The sequence below is a fragment of the Bos taurus genome, chromosome 9 (genome assembly GCF_002263795.3).
Source record: "Bos taurus isolate L1 Dominette 01449 registration number 42190680 breed Hereford chromosome 9, ARS-UCD2.0, whole genome shotgun sequence".
NCBI classification, from domain to species: domain Eukaryota; kingdom Metazoa; phylum Chordata; class Mammalia; order Artiodactyla; family Bovidae; genus Bos; species Bos taurus.
In genome coordinates, this window is record NC_037336.1 from 11,191,053 (window position 1) to 11,217,474 (window position 26,422).

At 39.1% G+C, this 26,422-nt stretch overlaps 1 protein-coding gene across 2 annotated transcripts in view; it reads left to right on the forward strand.

Moving 5' to 3' along the window:
- Window positions 1-26,422, forward strand: part of LOC132342140 (regulating synaptic membrane exocytosis protein 1-like) — a 270,357-nt gene that overhangs the window by 101,157 nt on the left and 142,778 nt on the right. Inside the window, exon 2 of one of the 2 annotated variants that reach the window (XM_059890059.1) lies at window positions 11,206-11,286. The exons of the other annotated variant lie outside the window; for it this stretch is intronic. Coding sequence (XP_059746042.1) covers window positions 11,206-11,286 — 81 coding nt within the window. The remainder of the gene's footprint in view (window positions 1-11,205; window positions 11,287-26,422) is intronic. 2 annotated transcript variants of the gene reach the window in all.

Here is a 26,422-nt window from a genome sequence, read left to right on the forward strand (position 1 = left end):
AGAAGGATGTTCTGAAATATTGAGATGGATGCACCTAACTTGAGAAGCAGACTCTGTTAGGAGTTAAGAGGAAGAGATTAGTGAATGAGGATGTGTGTCGGGGGGACCCTGGAACTAGACAGTGGTGTGTGTATTTGACATGATCGGGGATGGGAAGTGTTTTGTGGAATCTGAGGGCAGGAGAAGATGGCACTTGAGGAAGATCAACTCAAGCAGTTCACTCCAGAAAGAATATGACTTTGGAAGCAGAGGACTAATGCCTTACTGGCCATTAGAGAAAGTAAGAGGCCACAGGGCACCAAGATTGTGGACATCAGTAACGGGAGGGTTTAACTGACTACCAGGCACACTTTGGGAGGTGTTTCAGTCTAGGGTGGGGGGGACACTGAGTTTAGTACTTTAGTCTGATCTGGCTCAGTCATTAGGAAGGTTTTCAGGTAGACAGATTTCAGACCTGATAGGTAGTGGAAATTGAATTCTGGAAATGATAGTTCAGGAATCATCAGCCCCTCGGAAGCCACAAGAATGATGCTCTTATTAAGTCAAAAGTGCTCAGAGAGTGCTTACCCTTGTCAATGAGGAGTCAGCAGTCCTAGTCTGTGGATTACTTTTCCAGATCTCATACACCTCTTATTTGTCTAAATATCTTTACATATTTTCATCAGTTTGGTTGAAGGGGAGAAGAAAATGATTTACAAGTTTTTTGATATTTTCATTCTGAATGTCAAAAATACTTAGAACAAGAAGCAATCATATTCAGGTATTAAAGTTTCTATGGATGTGTCCAAATGATTTGGATTCATCCTTTTGTCATATTTTGGGTAAAAAAAAAAAAATAAAGCATCATGGCCTCTTGAAAAAATAAAGAAATCTTCATTTACAATAGGAAAGGAATAGTGTATATTTAGTATTGAGCACTTTCATATTTATATGAAAATTTATATATATAGTCCATGGGCAATGTATTTTCATATCTGATTGACTCCAGTTTCTCTCTAAGTTTCCAGCCAGGTGAATCAGATGAGAAATTAGTAATAATTAATTGAATACAATACCTGAAATATTTCATTAATTAATGCTTTTCCAAGTTCCAATTCCCCATTTTATCTATTTAAAATCCACTTAAATCCCACCAAGGAACTATTATGGACCTCTTAGTAGATATTTATTTAGCTATCTGGCTTCCCATGAGCAAGGAGAAGGAATACTTGTGGAGAAAAGGCACACGTAGAACAATCCTAAAATCATTATTTAAAGAGCTATGGCTTGTGTTACAAATAAAAAGCAGGAAAATCATTAGTTGTAAAGAAGCTCTGGCAATAATCCTTACAAATACCATTCATCCCTCCTTGCTACCGAATGGAATTTTTTATCCTGGACATTAAACTGTAGATAAGCATTATCAGACAGCTCTCTATTCTTCTAGGATCCTGAAATGTCACAAGAGGATGTGAGGTGCTTAAAGCTTGAAATACTCAATTACAATCTTGTGTCTCATGCTAACACTTGAATGACAATGGAATAATTTATTTGATCAAAACAAAGCACTTCACAGAAGTGTGTAGTTTTTGAAATGAGTTGTGCTTCTGAGAAGAAATGGTAATACTGCACAAGTAAACATGTAACTTGGGTGACACCAAGGGCCACCTATGACCTGTGAGCAGATGGCATTCTAAAGGCATATGGGATCCTTAGCTCAGCTCCTGGCCCAAGGCAGACACTCAGAGATGTGAGCTGATATCACTCACTGTCCTCTTCCTGTTCTGTTATTGTAGAGTTTTTGTATCTGAATAGATTTACATTTCTTGAAATTCATCTTGGTTTGCTGAATTGCATTTTTGATTAATGAAGGCAGTTTTACTTACTTGACTCTCTGTGTTACTGTTTCCTTGTAACTTGATATTATTGCTGATCCAGCAGACTCTCTCATCTCAGTCATTCAATCGTGTGGCCCTCTGTGTAGGTGGAGAGACCACCCTCAGCCAGGCTTGAGACAGAGCCCCAGTTCAGAGTAAGGATCCCACGTTGGGCTCTAAGGCCCAGGAGCTGGCTGTGAATGGCCAGCCATTCACATGTGTGCATGTGTACTCAGTTGCTCAGTCATGTCTGACTCTTTAGGACTCCAAGGACTGTCGCCCTCCAGGCTCCTCTGTCCAAGGGATTATCCCAGCAGGGATGCTGGAGCAGGTTGCCATTTCCTCCTACAAGGAGATCTTCCTGATCCATGGATCAAACCAGGGTGAGGTCCTATTTATGAATGGAATTGAAGTACTAACAACTATAAACAATTTCCCCTTTAAGATAACCATATGTTAGTGGATGAGTGTTTGCTCAGTCATGTCCGACTCTTTTTGACCCTGTGGACTGTTGGGGTCCTCTGTCCATGGGATTCTCCAGGCAAGAATATTGGAGTCGGTTGCCATTTCCTTCTCCAAACCGTATGCTGGTTCCAAGATTATTCCTCAGTACTACCATTCTCATTCACTTTAGATCAATATGCTTTCTCTTGTTGTTGTTCAGTCACTCAGTCGTGCCCAACTCTTTGCCACCCCACAGACTACAGCACACCAGCCTTCCTTGTCCTTCACCGTCTCCTGGAGCTTGCTCAAACTCATGTCCATTGAGTCAGTGATGCCATCCAACCATCTCATCCTCTGTCACGCCCTTCTCCATCCATTCAACTTCTCCCTTTGTCAGGGGGAGTTCATCACCTGGGACTGTGCCTATAGATATAAAAAAATTAAAACCTTCCTCATGACTCTTTTCACACCCTACCTTACCTCACTCTCTATTTTCACATTGCTCTTTCCCCTCAACCTTCTGCCTTTCCACTGAAGTCTCCCCACCCCCCACTTTTAGTCTTGGAGGGTCCAGAAGGTGGCTTAGGCCTCCCTTGCCTCATCGGTGCCTCTGCTGCCTTGATTCTAGGATTGTTTCTTCTGGCTGGAAATACCTTACCTCTTAATAGATGAGATTTTTTTCCCCTCTATTGAATGCACACAAGTCATTCTCCCTTGCAGGTTTAGTGGCAGGAATTTTCTCATAATCTTCCTTTTTTCTAAAGTTACGTTCTATCTTGCAGGCAGCAGGTGGCTTCTGGTGAATGCACACAGATTAATAAGTAGAAAAATGTCAGCAGGATGGTGTGTGGGGAATGGTAGCAGATATAAATCCATAGGTCTATGTAACACTTCAAGAATGGCAAATGGAGACAGGAACTGATTGTGTTAATAGGAAATATTAGCTTGGGTAAAAGGTTAATTGGGTGTATTGCTGCCATGTTGGAAACAATATTAGGACCTTATAGAACCAAACCTGTTAGCATCCTGGAGACATGAGAGGTGATAAACAGGCAGATTTGAATGGTCCAGAAGACCAAGGGCTTGATTTCTTATGTATTATTTTCCTTCTTATCAGTCTTTGAGAAAATTGTTTTTCCCAACTTTAAAATCACCCATTAATCTCTGTAGCAAATCGATATCTTGTTATCACCTTTATTTGAGAATCCTATACTTTTTAGTCTGGTTTTGTGAATAAATTCCTGGCCTAGTTAAGGGAGATTTAACTGTCCTCACAACTTACTGTGGAAACCGGCCAGCTGGGTTCCCTTTTCTTACAATTAAGAGCCTAACTTACCTGTCCTCATTGTCTTTTTTAAAATAAAGGTCACTCTTATGTAGCTTCTGAGCATTCTCTGAATGTACATCAGAGGTAGAACACACCCTGATGATCTGTGATTAGTACATCTGGCTTTTCAACATCCACTTTTTCCGTCTGGTGTAGAATTGTCACTGTTTCATCTTCATCTTAGGGGTAGCAGTCATCACGCTTATCAGTTCACTGCTAAGTAGACATAAATATGCAACTTTTAAAATGCATTTTGTAAAATAATATTTTCAACTTTTCTGCTTTCAGTATTAGTAAATGGAGATGAAAAGATCACTTTTGAAGATTTCCTTTGAAAAGTATTTTTGAAGAGATTTTTATCAACCAAATTATATTTGTCTTCCAAGTAATTTAAAATTTTTTTTCACTTTCTTGACTCTTTCTTATATAAGTTGCTTTTCTCTATATGCAGGATGACCCGCCTTGAGTTTTACATTCCCACTGGTCTCAAGGTCACTCTGCATTTCTAATTTAGCCAATCTGACACCTGCTGTCACCATTGTTCTGCTGATATATTTGGAGAATATGGTCTTGGAATACTAGAATAATGTTTCAAGAACACTCAGCTATGTGAGATATCTGAATAGTTTCAATAATATACCTATATCATGAAATCAATTATATTGAAACATATCTGAGGATACTGGACTCTGTAGCTTCATGATTGATTTGTATTAATTTTCATTCATCTTTTGAGTGTTAATGTCAGAGGGCATCGTTGAATGATGAAGAAGACATTACCTTTGGTCCCAAACAAAACTTGATACACATCTTGGCTTCTTAAAATATTAATATTTGCCAGTTATCATTGGAAAATAAATTTAATCTCTTAGAGTTGTAGTTATTTCATTTGTCAAATAGGACAATCAGATCTCCTTGCAGAGCATTGTGAAGATTAAATAGGATATTAACTGAATATTCTTGAACATTTTCAAAATAGATGACAATAAACAGAAGTTTTCTGTTAGTTTCCTACACTGTTTAGAAAAATCAATAGAAAGGGGGATTAATTTTCTATCTTTACTATTAAGGAATTACCTTATGTACAATTATTTTAAAGTTTTATTTGATAAAAGAGCAGGATACTAGATGTTAAATAGTGTCTCATTGGTTTGAAGCAACAATGTGACACTGAAGAGTCTTTTCCACAAAATTAATCAGTTTTTTCTTGTTTAGAAAGAGAATGAACCTTAGTCATCTCATATAAAAACAAATATAATAGATTATACAAATCATAAAATTTGTTGGTCATATGTTAATCTATATTTTGCAGATATTTTATATAAATATGCTATAATCATGCAAAAAAGTATTACTTACATCTATTTGTAAATAACTGTATTTTAGCATGTTAGTTACTCAGGCTGGAAATATAAAGCATTTTGTCTTATTCATTTAACAAATATGTAGTGAGTGACTATGATGTTCTATGTGACTATGCCCTGTTCTAGGCTCTGGGCCTTTGCCAGTGAACCAAACAGACATCCTTCCTCTTGAGCAGCTGGTATTTCAAGCTGGGTTGAAGAGGAGAGGCAGATTTACAATGGCAACCCACTCCAGTATTCTTGCCTGGAGAATCCCATGGACAGAGGAGTCTGGCAGGATACAGTCCATGGGGTCGCAAGAGTTGGACATGACTTAGCACCTAAACCACCACCACCACCAGAGCAAGATGAGGTGAAGGGCACTGAAAGTCTGGTGGGGGCAGACCGTAGCAGTAGGGAACCACCAAACACTGACACTTGAGCCAAGACTGCAAAGTGGGGAGGGGTTAGTCTGATACATATCAGGGAGGGAATCTTTGGTACAAAGGTCCTGGTGTGTCTGAGAACCAGCAGCAAGGTCACTGCAGCTGGGTAGCATGAGTTGGGTGTGGATGCTGGGGAGGAGATAGTAGGAGAAGAACATTGGGAATTATGTGAGGCCAGATGACACTCCAAGGACTCCTGCGTTTTTGTGAGTAAACTGTAGTACCATTGCAGGATTTGGAGCAGAGGAGTCATGATTGATTTATCTTTCCAAAGGGTCTCTGCCAGCAGCCAGTGAGAAGTCTAATTCAGGAATCCAGTAAAAAGTAGCGTTGACCCCATCGAGGTAGCCATAGGGGAAGGAGGAGAAATGGGCAGATGGCTGCACATATTTGAAAGGAGAATCAAATCTGATGGACTGGACACAGGTACAAGAGAAGTGAGGCCTTGAGACTAAAGCTTTTCGCCTGAACAGCTAGAGAAACCGTTTACAACCAGCCAAGATGGTGCTGGCTCTGGAGGGTCAGGTGTCTAAGAAAAGGTGGATTCCGACTGAAAGTGTTGATTTTAAGAAGCCTACTGGAAACCCAAGCAAAAGTGTTGGGGAAACAACTGGATGCCTGCAGTTAAGAGAGATTCAGGGTGAAGACAAGACTTTTGCATACATTTTGATACTTTTGCCTAATGTCTTATGTAAGAAGGGTCTCAAGTGCTGAATAGAAGGTTCAGAAGAAAACATCTGATTACAGAGCCCTATTCTTGCCTATTTTTCCCTTACTTCTTTGTGTCTGATTGGTGATCAGCAAATTAGAATACTGTATGTTTGAAAAGTATTTCATTTTCTCAACATGATGTCATTATAACTGACAAACTCTTGTGACAAATGCAGACTAGTACAATCCTACCCAGGGAGTAGGCACAGACACACTTCCCCTAGCCTTGGTTCAGTGTAATTGTCTCTATCACTGAAGGAGAAACCCCAGTAAAGTCCAAAACCACAAAAAATGGAGAGTAGAAATGCATAGGTGTCATCATCTGTGGTACGCTCAGTGCTCAGTCACTAGACTCATGACCTTGTCATCAAGCTGAGTTGAGATAAACTTTCATAAAACAGTAAGGGGTTTTTTTGTTTGTTTGTTTGTTTTGTTTTTTAGTTATTTTGCAGGGAAGGGGAGGCAAAAGTGGACCCGGTGACTGCAGGCACCAAAATAGAAACTCAAAAGAGAGAAAGTGATTATGTAAATTGTGCCTTTTGAAGGCATTGAGAATGTTTCATTCACATACTCTAAGTCTCTGGAAGCACATTTAGTTCCTGTTTGGGGAGATGAAAGCCTTGCCACAGCCTCATCTGCGGGCTTGCGGCAGGGTGAGTTTCTCTTGTGTGTACGGTGCCGGGAAGGGTGGGCAGTTGGCAGTGGTTCAGCATTGATTGCAGTCATTCATAAAATCCAACCGCGCGGAAGGCGGAGTCCGGGGGAGCTTCTCTGAGATGCTTGCAGGATGCCTCATTTGAACAAGTCCTCAGTGATGCTTGAGGGATAAGGGGTGCTCGAAAGCACCGCCAAGATGGTGAGGGGTCCACCGTCCTTCCCAAGTAACTGAAGACTTTGCAGGAATCAGAGGTCACGCCTCTTGGACTCCTGGTCTCTCCATCCACAGCCTTTCTGGAAAGTCGGCTTTGTGGCTTATCTGTGGCCTCTTTGTGTCTGGATGACGGAGTAAATCATATGTAAGGAAGACCCTTCGGAGAAGGCAATGGCACCCTACTCAAGTACTCTTGCCTGGAAAATCCCATGGACGGAGGGGCCTGGTGGGCTGCAGTCCATAGGGTCGCTAGGAATCGGACACGACTGAGCGACTTCACTTTCACGCATTGGAGAAGGAAATGGCAACCCACTCCAGTATTCTTGCCTGGAAAATCCCAGGGACGAGGGAGCCTGGTGGGCTGCTGTCTATGGGGTCGCACAGAGTCGGACACGACTGAAGTGACTTAGCAGCAGCAAGGAAGACCCCTGGGGCTTCCCAGGTGGTACCTGTAAAGAGCCCTCATGCCAATGCAGGAGAAATAGGAGATGTGAGTTTGATCCCTGGGTCAGGAAGATCCCCTGGAGGAGGGCATGGCGACCCACTCCAGTATTCTTATCTTCATGAACAGAGGAGCCTGGTGGGGTCCCTAGAGCATTCATTGCAAAGAGTCTCACACACTGAAGGGCCTTAGTGCACAGCAGTGTGCTGATATATCACTGTGGTGTTTAAGTATGAAGGGTCCCTGTTATTGTGTTACGATTAACGCCTGGGAGAGGATGGGAAGTGGTCGGCTGAACAGTTTCCACACATTACAACTGGCGACACCACTTTGGTTTATCCCTCAAACTGCAATAGGACAGACAAAACAATCCAAATATAACTTTAAAGAAATGCTAATTCATTCAGGCTGACAAAAATCTGAGGAGGGCGTTGTATTATTTTATGTATCTTATTCTGAATGTAGGGATTTTTTTCTTCTTCTCTTTCCCTGGAATTTCAATTTCGTCTTAGAAAGTCAGATTAGAAAATGTAGGAATACATATTGGCATAGCTTCATGCCCCCTCAAATTGGTTGAATAACTAGCAATCTGAAACTGATCACTTTCTCCCTGAGAACAGATTCAACAGCTAACTGATTCACTCTAAACCTGAGATCAGGATATAAGTTAGTATGAAAAATTAGTTTTTTCTTATTTTGTTTTAAATAAAGTATATTAATTTAGTATATTTTAAATTAAATACATTAAATTCTAGCAACATTGTTTTTGAGTATTGATGTGTTTATTCTTATTATCCAAAAAGAGCTTTAAATTTTAGAAATTCAAATGAGGTTTAATGGGCCAAAAAACTAAACAGATATTTCTCCAAAGAAGACATACCGATGTCTAACAAACACATGAAAAGATGCTCAACATCACTCATTATCAGAGAAATGCAAATCAAAACCACAGTGAGGTACCATCTCATGCCGGTCAGAATGGCTGCGATCCAAAAGTCTATAAGCAATAAATGCTGGAGAGGGTGTGGAGAAAAGGGAACCCTCTTACACTGTTGGTGGGAATGCAAACTAGTACAGCCACCATGGAGAACAGTGTGGAGATTCCTTAAAAAACTGGAAATAGAACTGCCATATAACCCAGCAATTCTGTTGCTGGGCATACACACTGAGGAAACCAGAACTGAAAGAGACACGTGTACCCCAATGTTCATTGCAGCACTGTTTACAATAGCCAGGACATGGAAGCAACCTAGATGTCCATCAGCAGATGAATAGATAAGAAAGCTCTGGTACATTTACACAATGGAATATTACTCAGCCATTAAAAATAATACATTTGAGTCAGTTCTAATGAGGTGGATGAAACTGGAGCCTATTATACAGAGTGAAGTAAGTCAGAAAGAAAAACACCAATACAGTATACTAATGCATATATATGGAATTTAGAAAGATGGTAATGATAACCCTGTATGCGAGACAGCAAAAGAGACACAGATGTATAGAACAGTCTTTTGGACTCTGTGGGAGAAGGCAAGGGTGGGATGATCTGAGACAATAGCATTGAAACATGTATATTATCATATGTGCAAGAGATCATCAGTCCAGGTTCGATGCATGAGACAGGGTGCTCAGGGCTGATGTACTGGGATGACCCTGAGGGATGGGATGGTGGCGGTGAGGGAGGTGGGAGGGGGGTTCAGGATGGGGGACAGATGTACACCCATGGCTGATTCATGTCAATGTATGGCAAAACCACTACAATATTGTAAAGTAATTAGCCTCCAATAATAAAATAAAAATATAGTAAATAAAATAAAAATAAATAAATAAGATTCTATAACATAGGCAGACCGATGAAATATGCCAGTTACTATAGTTTTAAGTAAAAACTACTCAATTCTTAAGATTAAATGAGAATTTTCTTACACAGACATGGTCTTTTATGCTGGCTAATAATCCACTTTTATTGGAGAAGAGTTATTTTAAAACATATTGAAGGAAAACTCTAACTGAGTGGCAGATTTCTTTTCTTCCCAAAACTTTGCCTAAATACCTGAATTTTCAGGAGGAAAAAGAAAAAGAAAAAAGGAAATGAACTAAGACAGAAGGTTGCATATGGTTTCTCTACATATAATTCTTCAAGATTTTCTCCGAAGTTGGTGATATTTCCGATATTTTCACAAACCAATGCGTGTAAAAATTCAACATGCCATGTGGGCTATTTTTAGTTGAGTGAGAATTGCTAAAGATTTCCCAGTGCAGTGAAATGTAACTTCCTGTGCACTGTACTTGAGTAAGTTATATTAACATTTCATAGCTCAGTAATACCCCAGGGTATTACTTCTCCTTGGCAACTGCCTTCTTGAATGTTCTCTGAACCTTCCTGCCAGAGGGTCCTTCTCCTCCAATGACTGGTGACCAGTCCATTAAGAGTTTAGCATTCACTCTAGACAGTTACCACATTTCTTTCCTTTGAACCCAGGAGGGGTGGCTTTGAAATGGCACCGTTCTCTTTTCTTGTCACATTATATATTGATTTCTAAGTCTTACTTGATCCTGTTTGGACTTAGCTGTGTGTGTGTGTGTGTGTGTGTGTGCACGCACGTTTCTGTGCAGTGTCCACGTTTGCCTGTATCATTTCTTTCAGAAGTGGAGAATTTTGCCATGCAGCTTTTATCTCTGGAAAAACAGTTTATCTGCCACTATCTCACCACTGAGCTACCCCTTGAATAGCATGACTGGCCTTACAGGTAGTCATATCTCCAAGTGCAGTCCAAACCACTGTCAAAGTTAAGAACCAGGTTCATGCTTGAGAATCCCAAGTCCTGTGTGGTTTTTCCATTTAGCAGAGTCTAAGAATCAGGGTCTCAACTTTCTAAATGGGGCTTCCCTATTCAAACCAAGGTTTGTTCAAGGCTTCTGAGGTAGAGGGATATCTGAGCCATCCAAGGACAGCCTCAGAGGGCTATGTTTTCTGGCTTATGCCGTGATTCTCTCCAGTGCTCCATTAAGTCCTGTTGACATCAGGTTAAGAGCATCTCCACCTGCTGCCCTTTGCAGCTGTGACCCATCCTCTGCATTTATTTATTCTGTGATGGACAACTTAAGACCCAAAGACCTTTTCCTGCCTATTTTCACACTGTGCAGGCATCTTGCATATTTATTTTGCATACTTATGGAGACACACACACTTTATATATGCACATTTCCCTCTGACTCTTCCTCCTTTCTTAGCTTGAATGAATTTAGAACATGGGGGATGTCCTGAAACATCTCAGATCTCTGTTTTATTTTTTTTATTTTTTATTTTTTTTTGCATAAAGAGAAGGGCATGAAGGGCATGAAAAAAAGTCCATGTCTTTCAGTAAGAAAGCCAAAGCCACTGAAAGTCCTGCCTGTTTTTAACATATCAGCACAACAGCTGCTCCTATGTTTACACTTTCAGATGTCTCCATAGGGTAAAGCCAAAGTTTTCAGCAGCTTTGCTTCTATGGGGAAGCCTAATGAGGATCATTTTATTGATACTAAACAGGAAATCCAATACTGAGGCCAGCACCAGTATGGAGTTCATCTGGGTGTAATTGAGCTCTTGGAAGCATGAGCTGAAGGTTCCTAACTCCCAGGGCTTCTCAGGGTCTCCAGGTTAATACTTAGGGGCTTGCAGACAGTTCCCTTAAACTTGTTTTCAGTACCATGTTTAATTTCCAGATGTTTCTACCCGTTTTATAATTAATAGTGCGTTGTGCTGTCTATCATGCGCCCCAGGTGTGTGGTCAGGGACATGGTGAAGCCTGCTGCCTGCAAAGCCCCAAGAAATGTTGAACACCAGCCCCACCAGCCTCCACCGTGAGTATGGCATTGGTTTTATTGACTGAAAATGTCGTCTCTAACACAGATCTCTGGTTCCAGATGTATTAATTCACATTGCATGTGGGAGTGCAAACTCTGCCTGCTCTGGGGTGTCTGGGGGTAAAAGACTGCTACTGAATTAGATAAAATGGTCTGGAAACTGAGCTCTGTGTTTCAAGCATCTTCATTAAGTGCTGTTTCTAATGCCATATGGAAAGCATGAAGCTAATTATAGGAAAGAGACATGTATTGGGGAACTCCGTGGTATCAGAAACTCTGTACCTTTCAGATTTAGAAAGTATGTGGATTCGAGCCTGAGACCCTTTTCGAGAAAGTAATGCAAAGGTGCAGAGCGGGGATGCTTTCCTAATTGTGAAGAAGGGAAGTGCATGGCTCGTTCATAACCACCCTCGCACTGTGTCAGGTAAAGGTCAGGGACAGTCCGAAAGAGGGATGGACCTTCAGTTTATTTTTATTATTGTAACCTCAAGTGTGGATATTCATGAAGGATTAAATGGCCTACCAAAGGGAATTAAAGGAGAAACTAAATAAATGAACTCTGTGTTGCAAATGTGGATTTCTGTAAGGTGAAATGTAAAGAGCTTTAAAATCCTGCAGAGCAGCAAAATCTATTCAATCTTCTGAATAAAATTATGCTTCTGGTAAGAAAAATTAAACATTTCCTTAAAATGTCTCAGCAGTGGTAATACTGTTAGCATAACCAATACAGCCAAGTAGTTACTCCCAGGGAAATGCCTCCTTCCAAGTTATTTTTGCAAAAGCCATTGAAGAAATGTGTCTTAGGAGTGATTTTTCTATAGGTTTCCTTAGCTATCTGACAATTTTTTGAAGTAAAACCAAAATAAAGTAATAAGATTGTCCAAAGGCTATGAAAAGAAAAGTAAATTTTTGTAATTCTTTTGCTGTGTCAAGTTTTTATTCCCATTGGCAAAACTAAAATTAAATGAAATGTTTAAATGCTTATATTTTGCATACACACAGTCACAAATACAAAATTATTTATGGCTTGAGATATAAAATTTGGGTAAATAAATTTCAAGAGGCTCCATAAATGGGTTATAGATTTTATCTATGTGTATTTGAATATCATCTTCCACAGTTGATCAGTACTTCTCAAGGAACACGAATAATTTTCACCTAACTGTAGTAAAAATGGTTTATAATTGCATTGAAAAAAGTTTTAAGTTGGAAGAACTGTTTGTAATGATGTTGCCATTTTGTTCTATATATGTTCTAGCCATAAATCCATTTTCTTGATGGTGGAACTTTTTTTGAAAATTCATGGAAAACTTACAATCCCCATTTTCCATCATATATTCCAGGCATTAGAAAACAAGCAACTTTGGGGAAAGTGCTTTGAGGAATTAACATGAATTTTAAGATGTGTTATATTTCATATATTGAGGTTCCATTTTTATTTGTACCACTTATTCCAGTGTCCACCTAAATTGGAATTAACAGATATGAAGCAGCAATGGACATCCTTGCCAAAGAGACATTAATTATCTTTTCTTATTTTGCTTCTGCTTTCCATGGACTCCTAGAAGTGGAAAGCTGTTGTAACTTACCGTGAACCTAGTAGAACCTTCCTGGCTGCCTTTCTGAGTAAAGTGAATGAGAGTGGCTTTTGGGTTCTCCTTTCTGATAATCCTTTTCTTCACTCCACGCTTAACTAATCACAACAATGGACCTCTCTTTAGGTGACTTGAAGAACTTAAAGTTCGCAGTCCATTCCTCATTTCTACTGATTCTCTCTAGAGAGGGGTGTTTATAAATTGAGCTCTCCATTTCCATATAAGCCCCTTTCTAGGCTGCTATGAAAAGAATGACAGTAATTGGGGGTGGGGAGGACACTAAGGATGGGCTTTAGCCTGTAGGCCGGTGTTTTTAAATATGTGCATTACAACCTATCAGTGGGGCTGAAGATCAATAAAAGCTAGTTCTTTAGTGTGGAGGTTATGTTTAAATTTTGAATGGAACAGAAAATATAAGATGACATCCTGGGTTACTATTGTAGGATGAGCTTAGATTTCTGTACATGATAACTGGATCAAAATAAAATTTAATAAACACTACATTTAGTTTTGAGCATGCACTGATGGATTTTAATTCATCAGATTCTCATTATGTGTATGTATGTGTGTGTGTGTGTATAAAATATGTATAACTTACTTTAGCAGAAGTAAGAATAATGGCATATGAATAGGATGTGGGCAAAACTGGAGACAAGCAGATCAATTAAGGGACTATTGCAACTGACCAGAGAAGGACGAGGTCTTGACCTACAGAAGTAGCAGAGGGTGTAGGAAGGAAACATTTTAAGAGCTCAGTAAGAAGGCAAATGGGCAGTGCTTAGTTGCCAATTGAATATGGTTTGTAAGGAAAGAGTTTAAGGGGGGCGGTTGTATCAGTGGTTTGGGTGATTGAGGACCAGCAGCTGATGTGGGGAAATAAAGAAGTAAACCAGGCCAACCAGTAGGGTGGGCAGTGAGGAGTTCAGATCCTGATAGGATGATTTGGGGCACCTGTGCATTATCCAGGAGTATATGTTCAAGAACGAATTGGGTGTATGAACCCAAAGCACTCAGCTGGGGCAGTAGATGACATCACCAAAGGGTACAGAGTTAGAAAAAGTAACAGAGTGCCTGGGTAAAACCAGTGTTTAAGGAGTGGGTAAAAGAAGAGGCTCCCCTGACTCAACTGAGAAATAATGGTCAAAGAGGTAGGAGAACCAGAAGCTAAGTGGGAGGAGTCACGGAGGGTGCCCCAGAGTAGCAAATGCTGCCAAAAAATGCTAATAATAATAATTCAAGAGATTAAAATTTTTTTGGCCCCTTGGGTCATTGGTGGCATTTGTTGTAACACTTTAAATATCTGAGTGGGTGGAAATACTTTATTTGTATAGATGTAAGGGAAAAAAAATAGTCAGGAGGAAGAGATGGTGATTTTGCATGGGGAGCAGGAAAAGAGAGAGAGATTATTACCATGTGAATCGGTGGTAGAGTCATTGTATTCAGGTCACTCAGTGCCATCTGTTTTACAAGTTAGGTCAATGGCTGCACATGTCAATATAATTTGTATTTTGATAATCATGTATGTAAATGATCTGAAGATTCATTTTTCAGTTATTATTAAAATGTCACTTGGTCATATTTTAAGCATGCTGCTTAAGTTGTCATCACTTAATCAAAGTTCTGTTCAGTTCAGTCATTCAGTCGTGTCCGACTCTTCGTGACCCCATGGACTGCAGCACGCCGAGCTTCCCTGTCCATCATCAACTCCTGGAGCTTACTAACTCATGTCCATCGAGTCAGTGATGCCATCCAACCATCTCATCCTCTGCTGTCCCCTTCTCCTCCTGCCTTCAATATTTCCCAGCATTAGGGTCTTTTCCAATGAATCAGTTCTTCCCATCAGATGGCCAAAGTATTGGAGTTTCAGCTCAGCATCAGTCCTTCCAATGAATATTCAGGACTGATTTCTTTTAGGATGGACAGGTTGGATCTCCTTGCAGTCCAAGGGACTCTCAAGAGTCTTCTCCAACACCACAGTTCAAAAGCATAAATTCCTCAGTGCTCAGCTTTCTTTATAATCCAACTCTTACATCCATACATGACTACTGGAAAAACCATAGCTTTAACTAGATGGACCTTTGTTGGCTAAGTAATGTCTCTGCTTTTTAATATGCTGTCTAGGTTGGTCATAGTTTTTCTTCCAAGGAGCAGGTGTCTTTTAACTTCGTGGCTGTAGTTACCATCTGCAGTGATTTTGGAGCCCCCCAAAATAAAGTCTCTCACTCTTTCCCCATCTATTTGCCATACCAGATGCCATGATCTTAGTTTTCTAAATGTTGATCAAAAAGATTAGTGGAGTTGAACAGATTGAGTTTGATAGCTGCTATTCTTCAGGTATGAGATGCACAGCTAAAGCCCTCTCAAGTTGGGGGCAGCAGTTATATAATCCAATTAACTATTACTACATGATAACTGCAAGATTAGAAGTATGTCTATAAAAGAGAAAATGGCCTGTTCTCTTTGGGGTTGATGAGGTCAGACAAGAACTTTCAGAGCCTGAATTTAGAACAAAGTCTCCAGAAGAAGGAAATGATTAACTAGTGCCCCAAAACATCAAGTTGTGGGTGGTGATTTGAAACATGTACTCATTGCTGGAGCCTGAGAGTGTGCAAGTGTGTGTATCTGTGTATTTGTGTGAGTAAGAGTGCATGTGTAGGAGGGTGGGGTGAATGTGTTTGGGTGTGGTGGAGAGATTTATAACGACTTCAGGAGGTGCAGCACCAGTGTCTTTAAGGAAGAGAAAAGTGAAACTGAAGTCGCTCAGTCGTGTCTGACTCTTTTCGACCCCATGGACTGTAGCCTAACTGGCTACTCAGTCCATGGAATTTTCCAGGCAAGAGTACCAGAGTGGGTTGCCATTTCCTTCTCCAGGGGATCTTCCCAACCCAGGGATCGAACCCGGGTCTCCCACACTGCTGCCGCTAAGTCGCTTCAGTCGTGTCCGACTCTGTGGGACCCCAGAGACGGCAGTCCACCAGGCTGTCCTGTTCTTGGGATTCTCTAGGCAAGAATACTAGAGTGGGTTGTCATTTCCTTCTCCAGTGCATGAAAGTGAAAAATGAAAGTGAAGTCGGTCAGTTGTGTCCGACTCCTAGCGACCCCATGGACTGCAGCCTACCAGGCTCCTTCGTCCATGGGATTTTCCAGGCAAGAGTACTGGAGTGGGGTGCCATTGCCTTCTCCCTCCCACACTGCAGGTAGATGCTTTACTGTCTGAGCCACCAGGGAAGCCCCAAGGATGAGGATGTTGGTCTAACTTGGAAAGGATAGGCTATACACTTGGTCTTGTCTTTGGTTTAGTTTTAATACAGTATTTTGAAAGTTGACCTAACATTATGAGGTTTTTGAGTTTTTCCAAGTGATCATGGATTTTAGAACACTGACAGTCCTTAAGTCTACCAATCAGTTCCAGCTGTGGATGGAAGCAGGTCTAGGCAAGCGAGGCAGTGGTAGGGCAAATTTGAGAATGTTTCCCGGGTGGTGTAATCAGAGCACAGTGATTCATTAGCTCTGATAATAGAGTCAAGTGAAGAGGAAATAATTCACTTTATCTCTGGAGAGTAGGTGGATGTGATCATAGCAAGAAGAGTTAATTTAGGCACTAAAACAAGTTTAGATTTAGCTTTAGATGTATGTGAAAGTTGAAAGTGAAAGTCGCTCAGTTATGTCCAACTCTTTGTGACCCCATGAACCCCATGGAATTCTCCAGGCCAGAATATTGGAGTGGGTAGCCTTTCCCTTCTCCAGGGCATCTTCCTAACCCAGGTCTCCCAGATGGCAGGCAGATTCTTTACCAGCTAAGCCACAAGGGAAGCCCAAGAATACTGGACTGGGTAACCTATCCCTTCTCCAACAAATCTTTCTGACCCAGGAATCAAACTCGGATCTCCTGCATTGCAGGCAGACTCTTTACCAACTGAGCTATCAGGGAAGCCCCCTTATATATATATGTATTAGTGGCCAAAGAAATCTCTGATTGAAATATCCAGAAGGTAGTTGGCTATTCATACCCCAAACTCAGGAGAGACTTACATGACTTAATTTGTGAACAATTATTTTATAATAAACTATGAACACAAGTGAAATAGCATTTAGAACTATACTCAGTATTCTGTAACAACCTGTAAGGGAAAAGAATCTGAACATAGTGAGATATATATATATATATATATATATATACACACACACGCACACACACACAATAATGTGTTATTTTCAAGTGTATGGCAAGGTGATTCAGATAAATTTAATTTCAAAGTTGTTTTACAGAGTATGATTTCTATAAGATTAATTTTATATCTCTAAAAAGTAAATTTTAGGAGTAACTTTATTATTAAAATACTTGAGATTAGAAAAAAGGAAAAAGTAGGATGGAGAACATGATAGGAGATTCAGATAAATTTAATTTCAAAGTTGTTTTACAGAGTATGATTTCTATAAGATTAATTTTATATCTCTAAAAAGTGAATTTTAGGGGTAACTTCATTATTAAAATACTTGAGATTAAAAAAAAAGGGGAAAGCAGGATGGAGAACATGATAGGAATTAAAGTGAAGAGGAATTAAGTAAATTATACAAAATCAGGCAGGAACAAACTTTGCTCAGTTTTCCTGGAATTTTCCATGTTTTAGTGCTGAAAGTCTCATGTCTTGGAAACACCTTCAGCCCTGGGAAAACTGGAATGATTGGCAACATTAGAACTGGTAAATTTAGAGTATGAGAGTAGAAACTTAGAAAAAGAATATATAGCCAAGGAATAACCGTGTTTAGGCAAACAATTTTTACATTACTCTGGACAGTGACATGATCAAGAATAACTTGGACTCAGGAAGGTACATCCATCATACTTCAGCTCAGTCTTTTCAGTTTTCCTTTGTTTTGTTGGTGGTTGCCTGCTTTTAAAAATAAATAAATGCCACACTTGCAGTTCACCTTTTCAATGGGTGAAAGTTAGTGTTTTTATTCAATTGTTCAGCTGCTCAGTCCTGCCTAATTCTTTGCGACTCCATGTACTGCAGCATGCCAGGCTTCCCTGTCCTTCACCATCTTCCAGAGTTTGCTCAGACTCACGTCCATTGAGTCAGTGATGCCATCTAACCATCTCGTCCTCTGCCGTCCTCTTCTCCTCCCGCCTTCAATCTTTCCCAGCATCAGAGTCTTTCCCAGTGAGTTGGCTCTTCGCATTAGGTGGCCAAAGTACTGGAGCTTTAGCTTCAGCTTCAGTCCTTCCAGTGAATATTCAAGGTTGATTTCCTTTAGAATGGACTGGTTTGATCTCCATGATGTGCAAGGGACTCTCCAGAGTCTTCTCCAGCAATACAGTTTGAAGGCATCAATTCTTTGGTGCTCAACCTTTTTCATTGTCTAGCTCTCACATCCATATATGAGTACTACTGGAACAACCATAGCTTTTGCTAGATGGACTTTTGTTGGCAAAGAAATGTCTTTGCTTCTCAATATGCTGTCTAGGATGTCATTGCTTTTCTTCTAAGGAACAAATGTCTTTTAATTTCATGGCTGCAGTCACCATCTGCAGTGATTTGGGAGCCCAAGAAAATAAAGTCTCGCACTGTTTCCATTGTTCCCATTTCTATTTGCCATGAAGCAATGAGACCAGATGCAATGATCTTCATTTTTTTAACATTGAGTTTTAAGCCAGATTTTTCACTCTCCTCTTTCATGTTCATAAAGAGGCTCTTTAGTTTCTCTTCATTTTCTTTCATAAGAGTGATGTCATCTGCATATCTGAGACTACTGATATTTCTCCCTGCAGTCTTGATTCCAGCTTGTACTTCATCCAGCTCAGGATTTTGCATGATGTACTTTGCATATAAGTTAAATAAGCACAGTGACAGTATACAGCCTTGATGTACTCCTTTCCCAATTCAGAACCAGTCCACTGTTCCATGTCCAGTTCTGTTTGTTCTTGGCCTGCATACAGATTTCTCAGGAGGCAGGTAAGGTGGTCTGGTATTCCCATCTCTTTAAGAATTTTCCACAGCTTGTTGTGGTCTTCATAGTCAAAGGCTTTAGAGTAGTCAATGAAGCAGAAGTTGATGTTTTTATGGAATTCTCTAGCTTTTTCTATGATCTAATGGATATTGGCAATTTGGTTTCTGGTTCCTCTGCCTTTTGTAAATCCAGCTTGTATATCTGGAAGTTCTCAGTTCACATACTGTTGAAGCCCAGCTTGAAGGATTTTGAGCATTACTTTGCTAGCATATGAAATGAGTGCAAAAAAGTTAGCAGTTTTTACAAAATTGTGCAACTTTTTCCACTATGCAATTTTGAAACAATGCTGGATTATTCCAAAAAGAAACATAATATTCATTAGAATCATCCCTATTCCCCTCAAAACTGAGCTTCTAGAAGCCACTAACCTATTTTCCATCTCTATGGATTCACCTATTCTGGATATTTAGTATAAATCAAATCACATAATGTGTGATTATTATGCTCTCATTTTTATAACTTGGTTTAACTTAGCATATTTCCAAGATTCATTCATATTATAGCATTTATCAGTACTTCATTTCTTTTATTGCCATATAGCATTGCATTATACCGCTTGTACAGTGAAACATATGCACCACTCTTGTGTCTGTATTTGAATTGTTTCCAATTTTTTATGCTGTATAAAGTGACCCTTAACATTTATGTACAGGTTTTTGCATAGACATATGTCCTTACTTCTCATAAGTATAAATCTAGGACTGAAATTTCTGGGTCATTTGGCAACTATATGTTTCCATTTTTTAAGAATTGTCAAACTGTGTTTGAAAATAGCTGCAGCATGTTACATTTCTACCAGCAATATAAGAGGGTTCCAATTTCTCTACATCCTTGTAAACACTTGTTATTGTTGGTCTTTTTAGTTATAGCCATCTTTGCAAGTGTGATGTGTATGGATGGTTATCTTATTGTGGTTTTGATTTCTTTCCCTAAACAATAATGATGTTTAACATCTTGCCACACGCCCATTGGCTATTTGTATCCTTTTTTTTTTTTGGAAAAATATAGATCAAATATTTTGTCTATTTTTTATTGGATTATTTGTCTTTATTGTTTATATATATATATGAAAGTGAAAGTCACTTAATCATGTCTGACTCTTTGCTACCCCCCATGGACTATACAGTCCATAGAATTCTCCAGGCCAGAATACTGGAATTGGTAGCCCTTTCCTTTTCCAGGGGATCTTCCCTACTCAGGGATTGAACCCAGGTCTCACACATTGCAGGTAGATTCTTTACCAGTTGAGCCACAAGGGAAGCCCAAGAATACTGGAGTAGGTAGCCTATCCCTTCTCCAGTGATCTACCCAGCCCAGGAATCAAACCAGAGTCTTCAGCATTGCAGGCAGATTCTTCACCAACTGAGCTATCAGGGAAGCCCCTAATATTATGGTTATATATATATATATATATATATATATATATATATATATATATATATAATGGATGCTATATTCTTGGCAGATAAATGATTTACAAATACTTCCCCTCATTTAGTGACTTGTCTTTTTGTTTTCTTGTAGGACATAATTTTTAATTTTGATGAAGTTGAATAGTTATATTTTCCATTGATTACTTGTAATTTTGGTGTTGTATTTAAGAATCTCTTGTCAAATTCAAGGTCATAAAGATATCCACCTAGGTTTTCTTTTAAGAATTTTTATACATTTGTTTCCTACATTTATGTCTTTGATCCATTTGGGGTTATTTTTTGAGTATGGTGTGAGGTAAGGATCCAGTCTCCCATGTGGACATCTAGTTGTCAAAATGTGGTGATCGCAGACATACATGTCTTGTTCCTGATACTAGGAGGAAAACTTTCAGTCTCTAGTGATTAAATATGGTGTTAATTGTGAGGTTTCAATTCATATTCTTTATCAGTTTTAGTGTTCATATCTTGAAAGAATGTTGGATTGTCTCAAATGCTTTTCCCGCATCTATTGAGATAATAATGTGTTTTTTGAACTTATTGTATTAATATGGTGTAATGCCTTGATTTATTTTCACGTTTAAACACTCTTACATTCCTGTGATAAATCCCACTTGATTATCTATTTTATTTGTTGCTTTATTTGATTTGTTAACATTTCTGATGATTTTTTATGCATGTATATATAAGGGATATTGGTTTACTGTAATGCCTTTGTATGATTTTAGTATCAGGATAATACTGGCCTCCTAGAATGAATTTGGAAGTATTTACTAGCATTCTATCTAGGAAAAGTTTGTGAACTATTACTATAATTTTTTCTTCAAATGTTAGGTAGACTTCACCAGTGCAGCCATCATCTTTTCTTTGTAGTAAGTTTTTTTCTTACTAAGTTCATTTTGTTTAAATATTTGTAACAGTTTTATAAGAATATATATGTATATTTAGGTAAGTGTATCATGTGAAATCCCTGCATCTTTAGAACAACTCACATTCCAAAGTCAGTTCTATTTAACTCTTGAACCATTCTTGATTTGTGGTTATTGATATCTTGGTTTCCAGTTCCCATAAAATAAACGTAATTCTCTCTCTCTCTCTCTCTCTCTCTCTCTCTCTCTGTGAGACTAACTAATCATTATAAAAATTATCAGTGTAACCTCAGAGTCTGGGATCAATGTAGTTAAAGGCCAGTCAGAAAGAAAATTAGTATCTAAAAGAGCTTGAAGGTGTAAGTTCTTAAATCTTGTTGAGATTCTTTAGTTGGAGTTTATCTGATTACCACTGGAAAAATTGAGAAACTGGTTTTGATATAGCATTTATTTTTACTTCTTTTTCTTTTGTTTTGCTAGGTAGATGTTTGTAGGTCCTATAATTAATTATCAATTTCATTCATCTAACAAAAAATGAATTTAGGTTCTGGATAAAAAATACAAATTATTTAGTCTCAGGATTTTACTTGGCCACTCTCTCTCTGTCCTCTTCACTTCCTCCTTCCCAGAAATGGTCTTCCTGTGCCATGGGAACTCACATCCTGAACTGGATCATTGGGTACATCTGCGTTGAGGCTTTTGACATGGGCGTGTGCACCACATACACTCTGTTCTTTTCCCTTCTCGCAGCTTCAGATGAATCAGCCTTGAATTGACAGGGAGCCTGCATCCAAATTTTTCTTTTTACTAGACATACTTTTTCAGATATCAGGGGCATGGATTTTTTCAGCAATAACAGTCACCCTTCAGATTTGATTATAACACAGGGACTTCTGAGGACCAACATGTATGGAACTAGAATGAATTTAATAATCATGGAAATGTGGCATCTGGTAGTAAACTTAGTTTTAAAATATTTGGCAAAACTAATACAATATTGTAAAGTTTAAAAATAAAATAAAATTTTAAAAACATAAAATAAAATAGTCTACCTTTAGGACCAAAAATATGATTGAAAAATACCTATTAATATATTTACTTTTCCCATAATACTACAGGAAATCTACATATAGGAAATCTACATAATACTACAGGAAATCAAAAATATGATTGAAAAATACCTATTAATATATTTACTTTTCCCATAATACTACAGGAAATCTACTTGAAAATATGTTTTTTCACTAAAATCACATCTATAACAGCAAAATTATATATCATAATGGATAACAGATCAAACAGAAGTGTCTTTGAGGTTTTAAACAGTTGGGCAGCAACCTTTGTCATTGTGTGACTGCTTTTAAGGTCTGCTCACCACATGTGATCTTTAGGTTGTGAGTACTGATGCCCAGAACTTTGTGTCTTGCTGTAGTAACAGATGGCAGAAGGTGCATGGATAACACAGAAAACTGGGAAACCCACTGGCAGACATTCACCACCTCAGACATACCTCTGTCATGAATCTAAGGATTCTTCTGCATAGCCTAGGAGAGATGCCTTAGGTGCTGAAATCGAGCCTGCTTTTCCCTGATTTCCCTGATCTTGACCCTCAGCTCCTCCTGAGCCTCCTGGTGTTCTGTGCTCCTGATGTTCTGCAGATTAATACCCAATCTTTTCCAAAGTCTCCTGAGTTCTGAACTCAGCCTGGCTGTGGTCTAGTTCTTCAGTGAGAACCTCTCAAATCAGCTTTGGATGAGAAGGTAGCATTGAGCAAAGGGGGTTTGAATGTCTAAAGTTGGTTGGAAGAGTGTGCAGTAGGGAAGCAATGCACTGCTGGCTCTGCAGTGAATCTGTCTAGTCCTTCTTCCTTCACAAATATTTATTTACTCTGTGCCATGTGCAGAGCCTGGCACCAGGCACTGGAGGTGATGCTGAATAAAGTAGAGTCTTCATAGAACTTAGTGTGTGGAGGGGAAGATATTAACAACAAAATAAAATATGTGATAGAAACTCTTCCTTTTAATCCAGGGCCTAAACCAAGTGCAGGGATGGAGAGCACACGGGGAAGCTGTCCAGGGAGCAGACTCAAGGAGGACTTGGGAAGAGATGACATTTAAGGAGAGACTTGATGACCATACAGGGGAAGCTGTCCAGGGAGCAGGCTCAAGGAAGACTTTGGGAAGAGATGACATTTAAGGAGAGACTTGAAAGATAAGAAGTTGGCATGGAGAAGAGTCAGCGAAACGGAATTCTAGGCATAGAGAATGCTACATGCAGTGGACCTTATAAGGAAATTTGTGTAGTGGGGTTGGAAAACTAAGAGAAAGGCAGAGAAAAGTGAGGAGGAGGTGGGTGGTGGAGGAGATAAGCAAGGTTCCACCCCAAAGACTTTTCAGGTTTTGGGGTTTTATGTAATACTATGAACAATCCCTTGAGGCCTTTCAAAGAAGGGAGAATCATGATCCAATGTGGTGTGGCCAGTGGGTAGGAAGAAGATGAGGGACTTTGGGAGGCAGTTGGGGTGGTTTGGACTCTGCTGGTGGCCAGAGATGTGGAGGAAATAGAATTCAGTGAAGTTTAGTGGCATTTAAGGAAGTTTTTAAAGCAACGAAGGAGAAATTTCTGATGAGAACTGGAGGGAGGGGACTTCAGTTCATGTTTGTGATCCCCAATATACTTGATCAGTCCTCTGTTCATTAAATGCATAATGTGTGGGAACATTTTCTCATAAAGTCTTAAGCACCCTATTATATATCTCCAATTTATCTTCAATGGCTTATATAAGTGACAAATTTAGAAATCTCACTTTATCACTTTAGGTAAATTTGCATAGAACTTCAAGTATTGAGATTAAAAATAGTGAAAAGTAAAACTGAGTATAATTGAAACATGATTAGACTTTACCATTTTAAATAAATTTTTTTTGCATGATTTTTTTTCACTCTAATATTCTGTTGGGATAGATTTAATAATTTTGTAGGGGTTTGCATACACTAGAGGAAATGAATATTTAAAAATATATACTCCTTATAAAAATAATAATCCTTTTCTGAAAGGTGTCTCATTTTTCTGAGTAAAATTCAGCCAATAAGAAAGATAATGTGTTTTCATTTGCTAATAATCTTTTAGCTATAGATTTTATTATGAATGAATGTATTATTCAGAGGCAGGCAGCTGTTTCTGGACTTCTTTTAGCTACATGTTTACATCAAAATGTGATGAGTTTTTTATTTTCCTGGGTTCATTTTTTTTTCTTATACTATAAAAGATGTTCAATGTCATAGTCTATAGTTCTATTACCAAACATAGTAGGAATCGTATTGAGCAAGTGATAATAGAAAAAAGTTTCAAATAAAAAACATGTTTTTGTCTTTTAGAATAAAGTCAGAACAGCCAGTAACTTGAAAATAGAGAGTACTGGGAACACTGACATTTCCAATTCATGGTTATAATTAGGAAGTGACAGAATTTTTTTTAATTGTGTGGCTTTTATAGACTTCATTCTCTTTGTATGATTTGCTAGTTTCTGCAAGTCATTTTGTGCCAGTTTACAAAGTCTTACAAAGCTCCTCTTTCTGATGTAGCTATTTTAATTTTGTGTTTATCTCTGTCTGAGTTCTCAGAGAAGATGCCTCCTTCAACTTCCTAATATTAAAAGAGTTTAATTCTTTAATTCTTTAGGAATAGAGCCATAGTAGTTTTATATGTAACAGTTATATTTGGTGGAACTTTACTAGGCATTAATTGCTATCACCAATTATCCCTTGTTGACTGAGCTAGGTCCTCTTTTAATGATGCTCTGAGCAGTACCTTAAGCTGAGGACCAGACGTGAGCAGCCAGCTCAGTGGATTTTCCTACTTTCCACTTTCTTTAACTAAGTGATATATGTCCATAAGAACAAAGAATTATGTTTAAAAGATGTCCATGTCCAGAGGAAACTAAGGTTGTACAAACCCCAGCAAACCTTTGATTGAGTTCATTTAATGTCAGCTTTACCTTGAGCCACATATGGGCAACAAACAAGCTTGGAGGATATGTGGATTTCATCTGCATGTGGTGAACACCACATAGACCTGGGAAGTGCCTCTCAGCAGGAGGGGGCAGATCTAGGTCTATAATTCATGTTTTCTGAGTTCATAGTTGAAGATGGATCCAAATTATGCAGATAATCCACATTATTAGCAAGGAGAAGAATTTTGCTGTTGTTCAGTTCAGTTTAGTCGCTCAGTCCTGTCCAACTCTTTGGAACCCCATGAACCACAGCATGCCAGGCCTCCCTGTCCATCACCAACTCCCAGAGTCCACCCAAACCCATGCCCATTGAGTCGGTGATGCCATCCAACCCTCTCATCCTCTGTTGTCCCCTTCTCCTCCTGCTCACAATCCCTCCCAGCATCAGAGTCTTTTCCAATGAGTCAGATCTTTGCATCAGGTGGCCAAAGTATTAGAGTTTCAGCTTCAACATCAGTCGTTCCAATGCACACCCAGGACTTATCTCCTTTAGGATGGACTGCTTGGATCTCCTTGCAGTCCAAGGGACTCTCAGGAGTCTTCTTGAACACCACAGTTCAAAAGCATCGATTCTTCAGCGCTCAGCCTTCTTCACAGTCCAACTCTCACATCCATACATGTACATACACCACTGGAAAAACCATAGCCTTGACTAGACGGACCTTTGTTGACAAAGTAATGTCTCTGCTTTTTAATAGGCTGTCTAGGTTGGTCATAACTTTCCTTCTGAGGAGTAAGCGTCTTTTAATTTCATGGCTACAGTCACCATCTGCAGTGATTTTGAAGCCCAGAAAAATAAAATCAGCCATTGTTTTCACTGTTTCCCCATCTATTTGCTATGCATTGATGGGACCGGATGTCATGATCTTAGTTTTCTAAATGTCGAGCTTTAAGCCAACTTTTTCCACTCTCGTCTTTCACTTAAATCAAGAGGCTCTTTAGTTCTTCACTTTCTGCCATAAGGATGGTATCATCTGCATATCTGAGGTTATTGATATTTCTCCCAGCAATCTTGATTCTAGCTTGTGCTTCCTCCAGCCCAATGTTTCTCAAGCTGTTCTTCAGGGAATAATAAATAAATTCTAGCTTTAAGGCTTCAAGCTATGTATTTTTTATCCTTGCTCTGATGTTCATTTGCTGGATGATGGTGGCCCAGTTATTTTAACTTCCTAAATACTTAGTTTTCTCATCTGGAAAATAGGAAGAAAATAATTT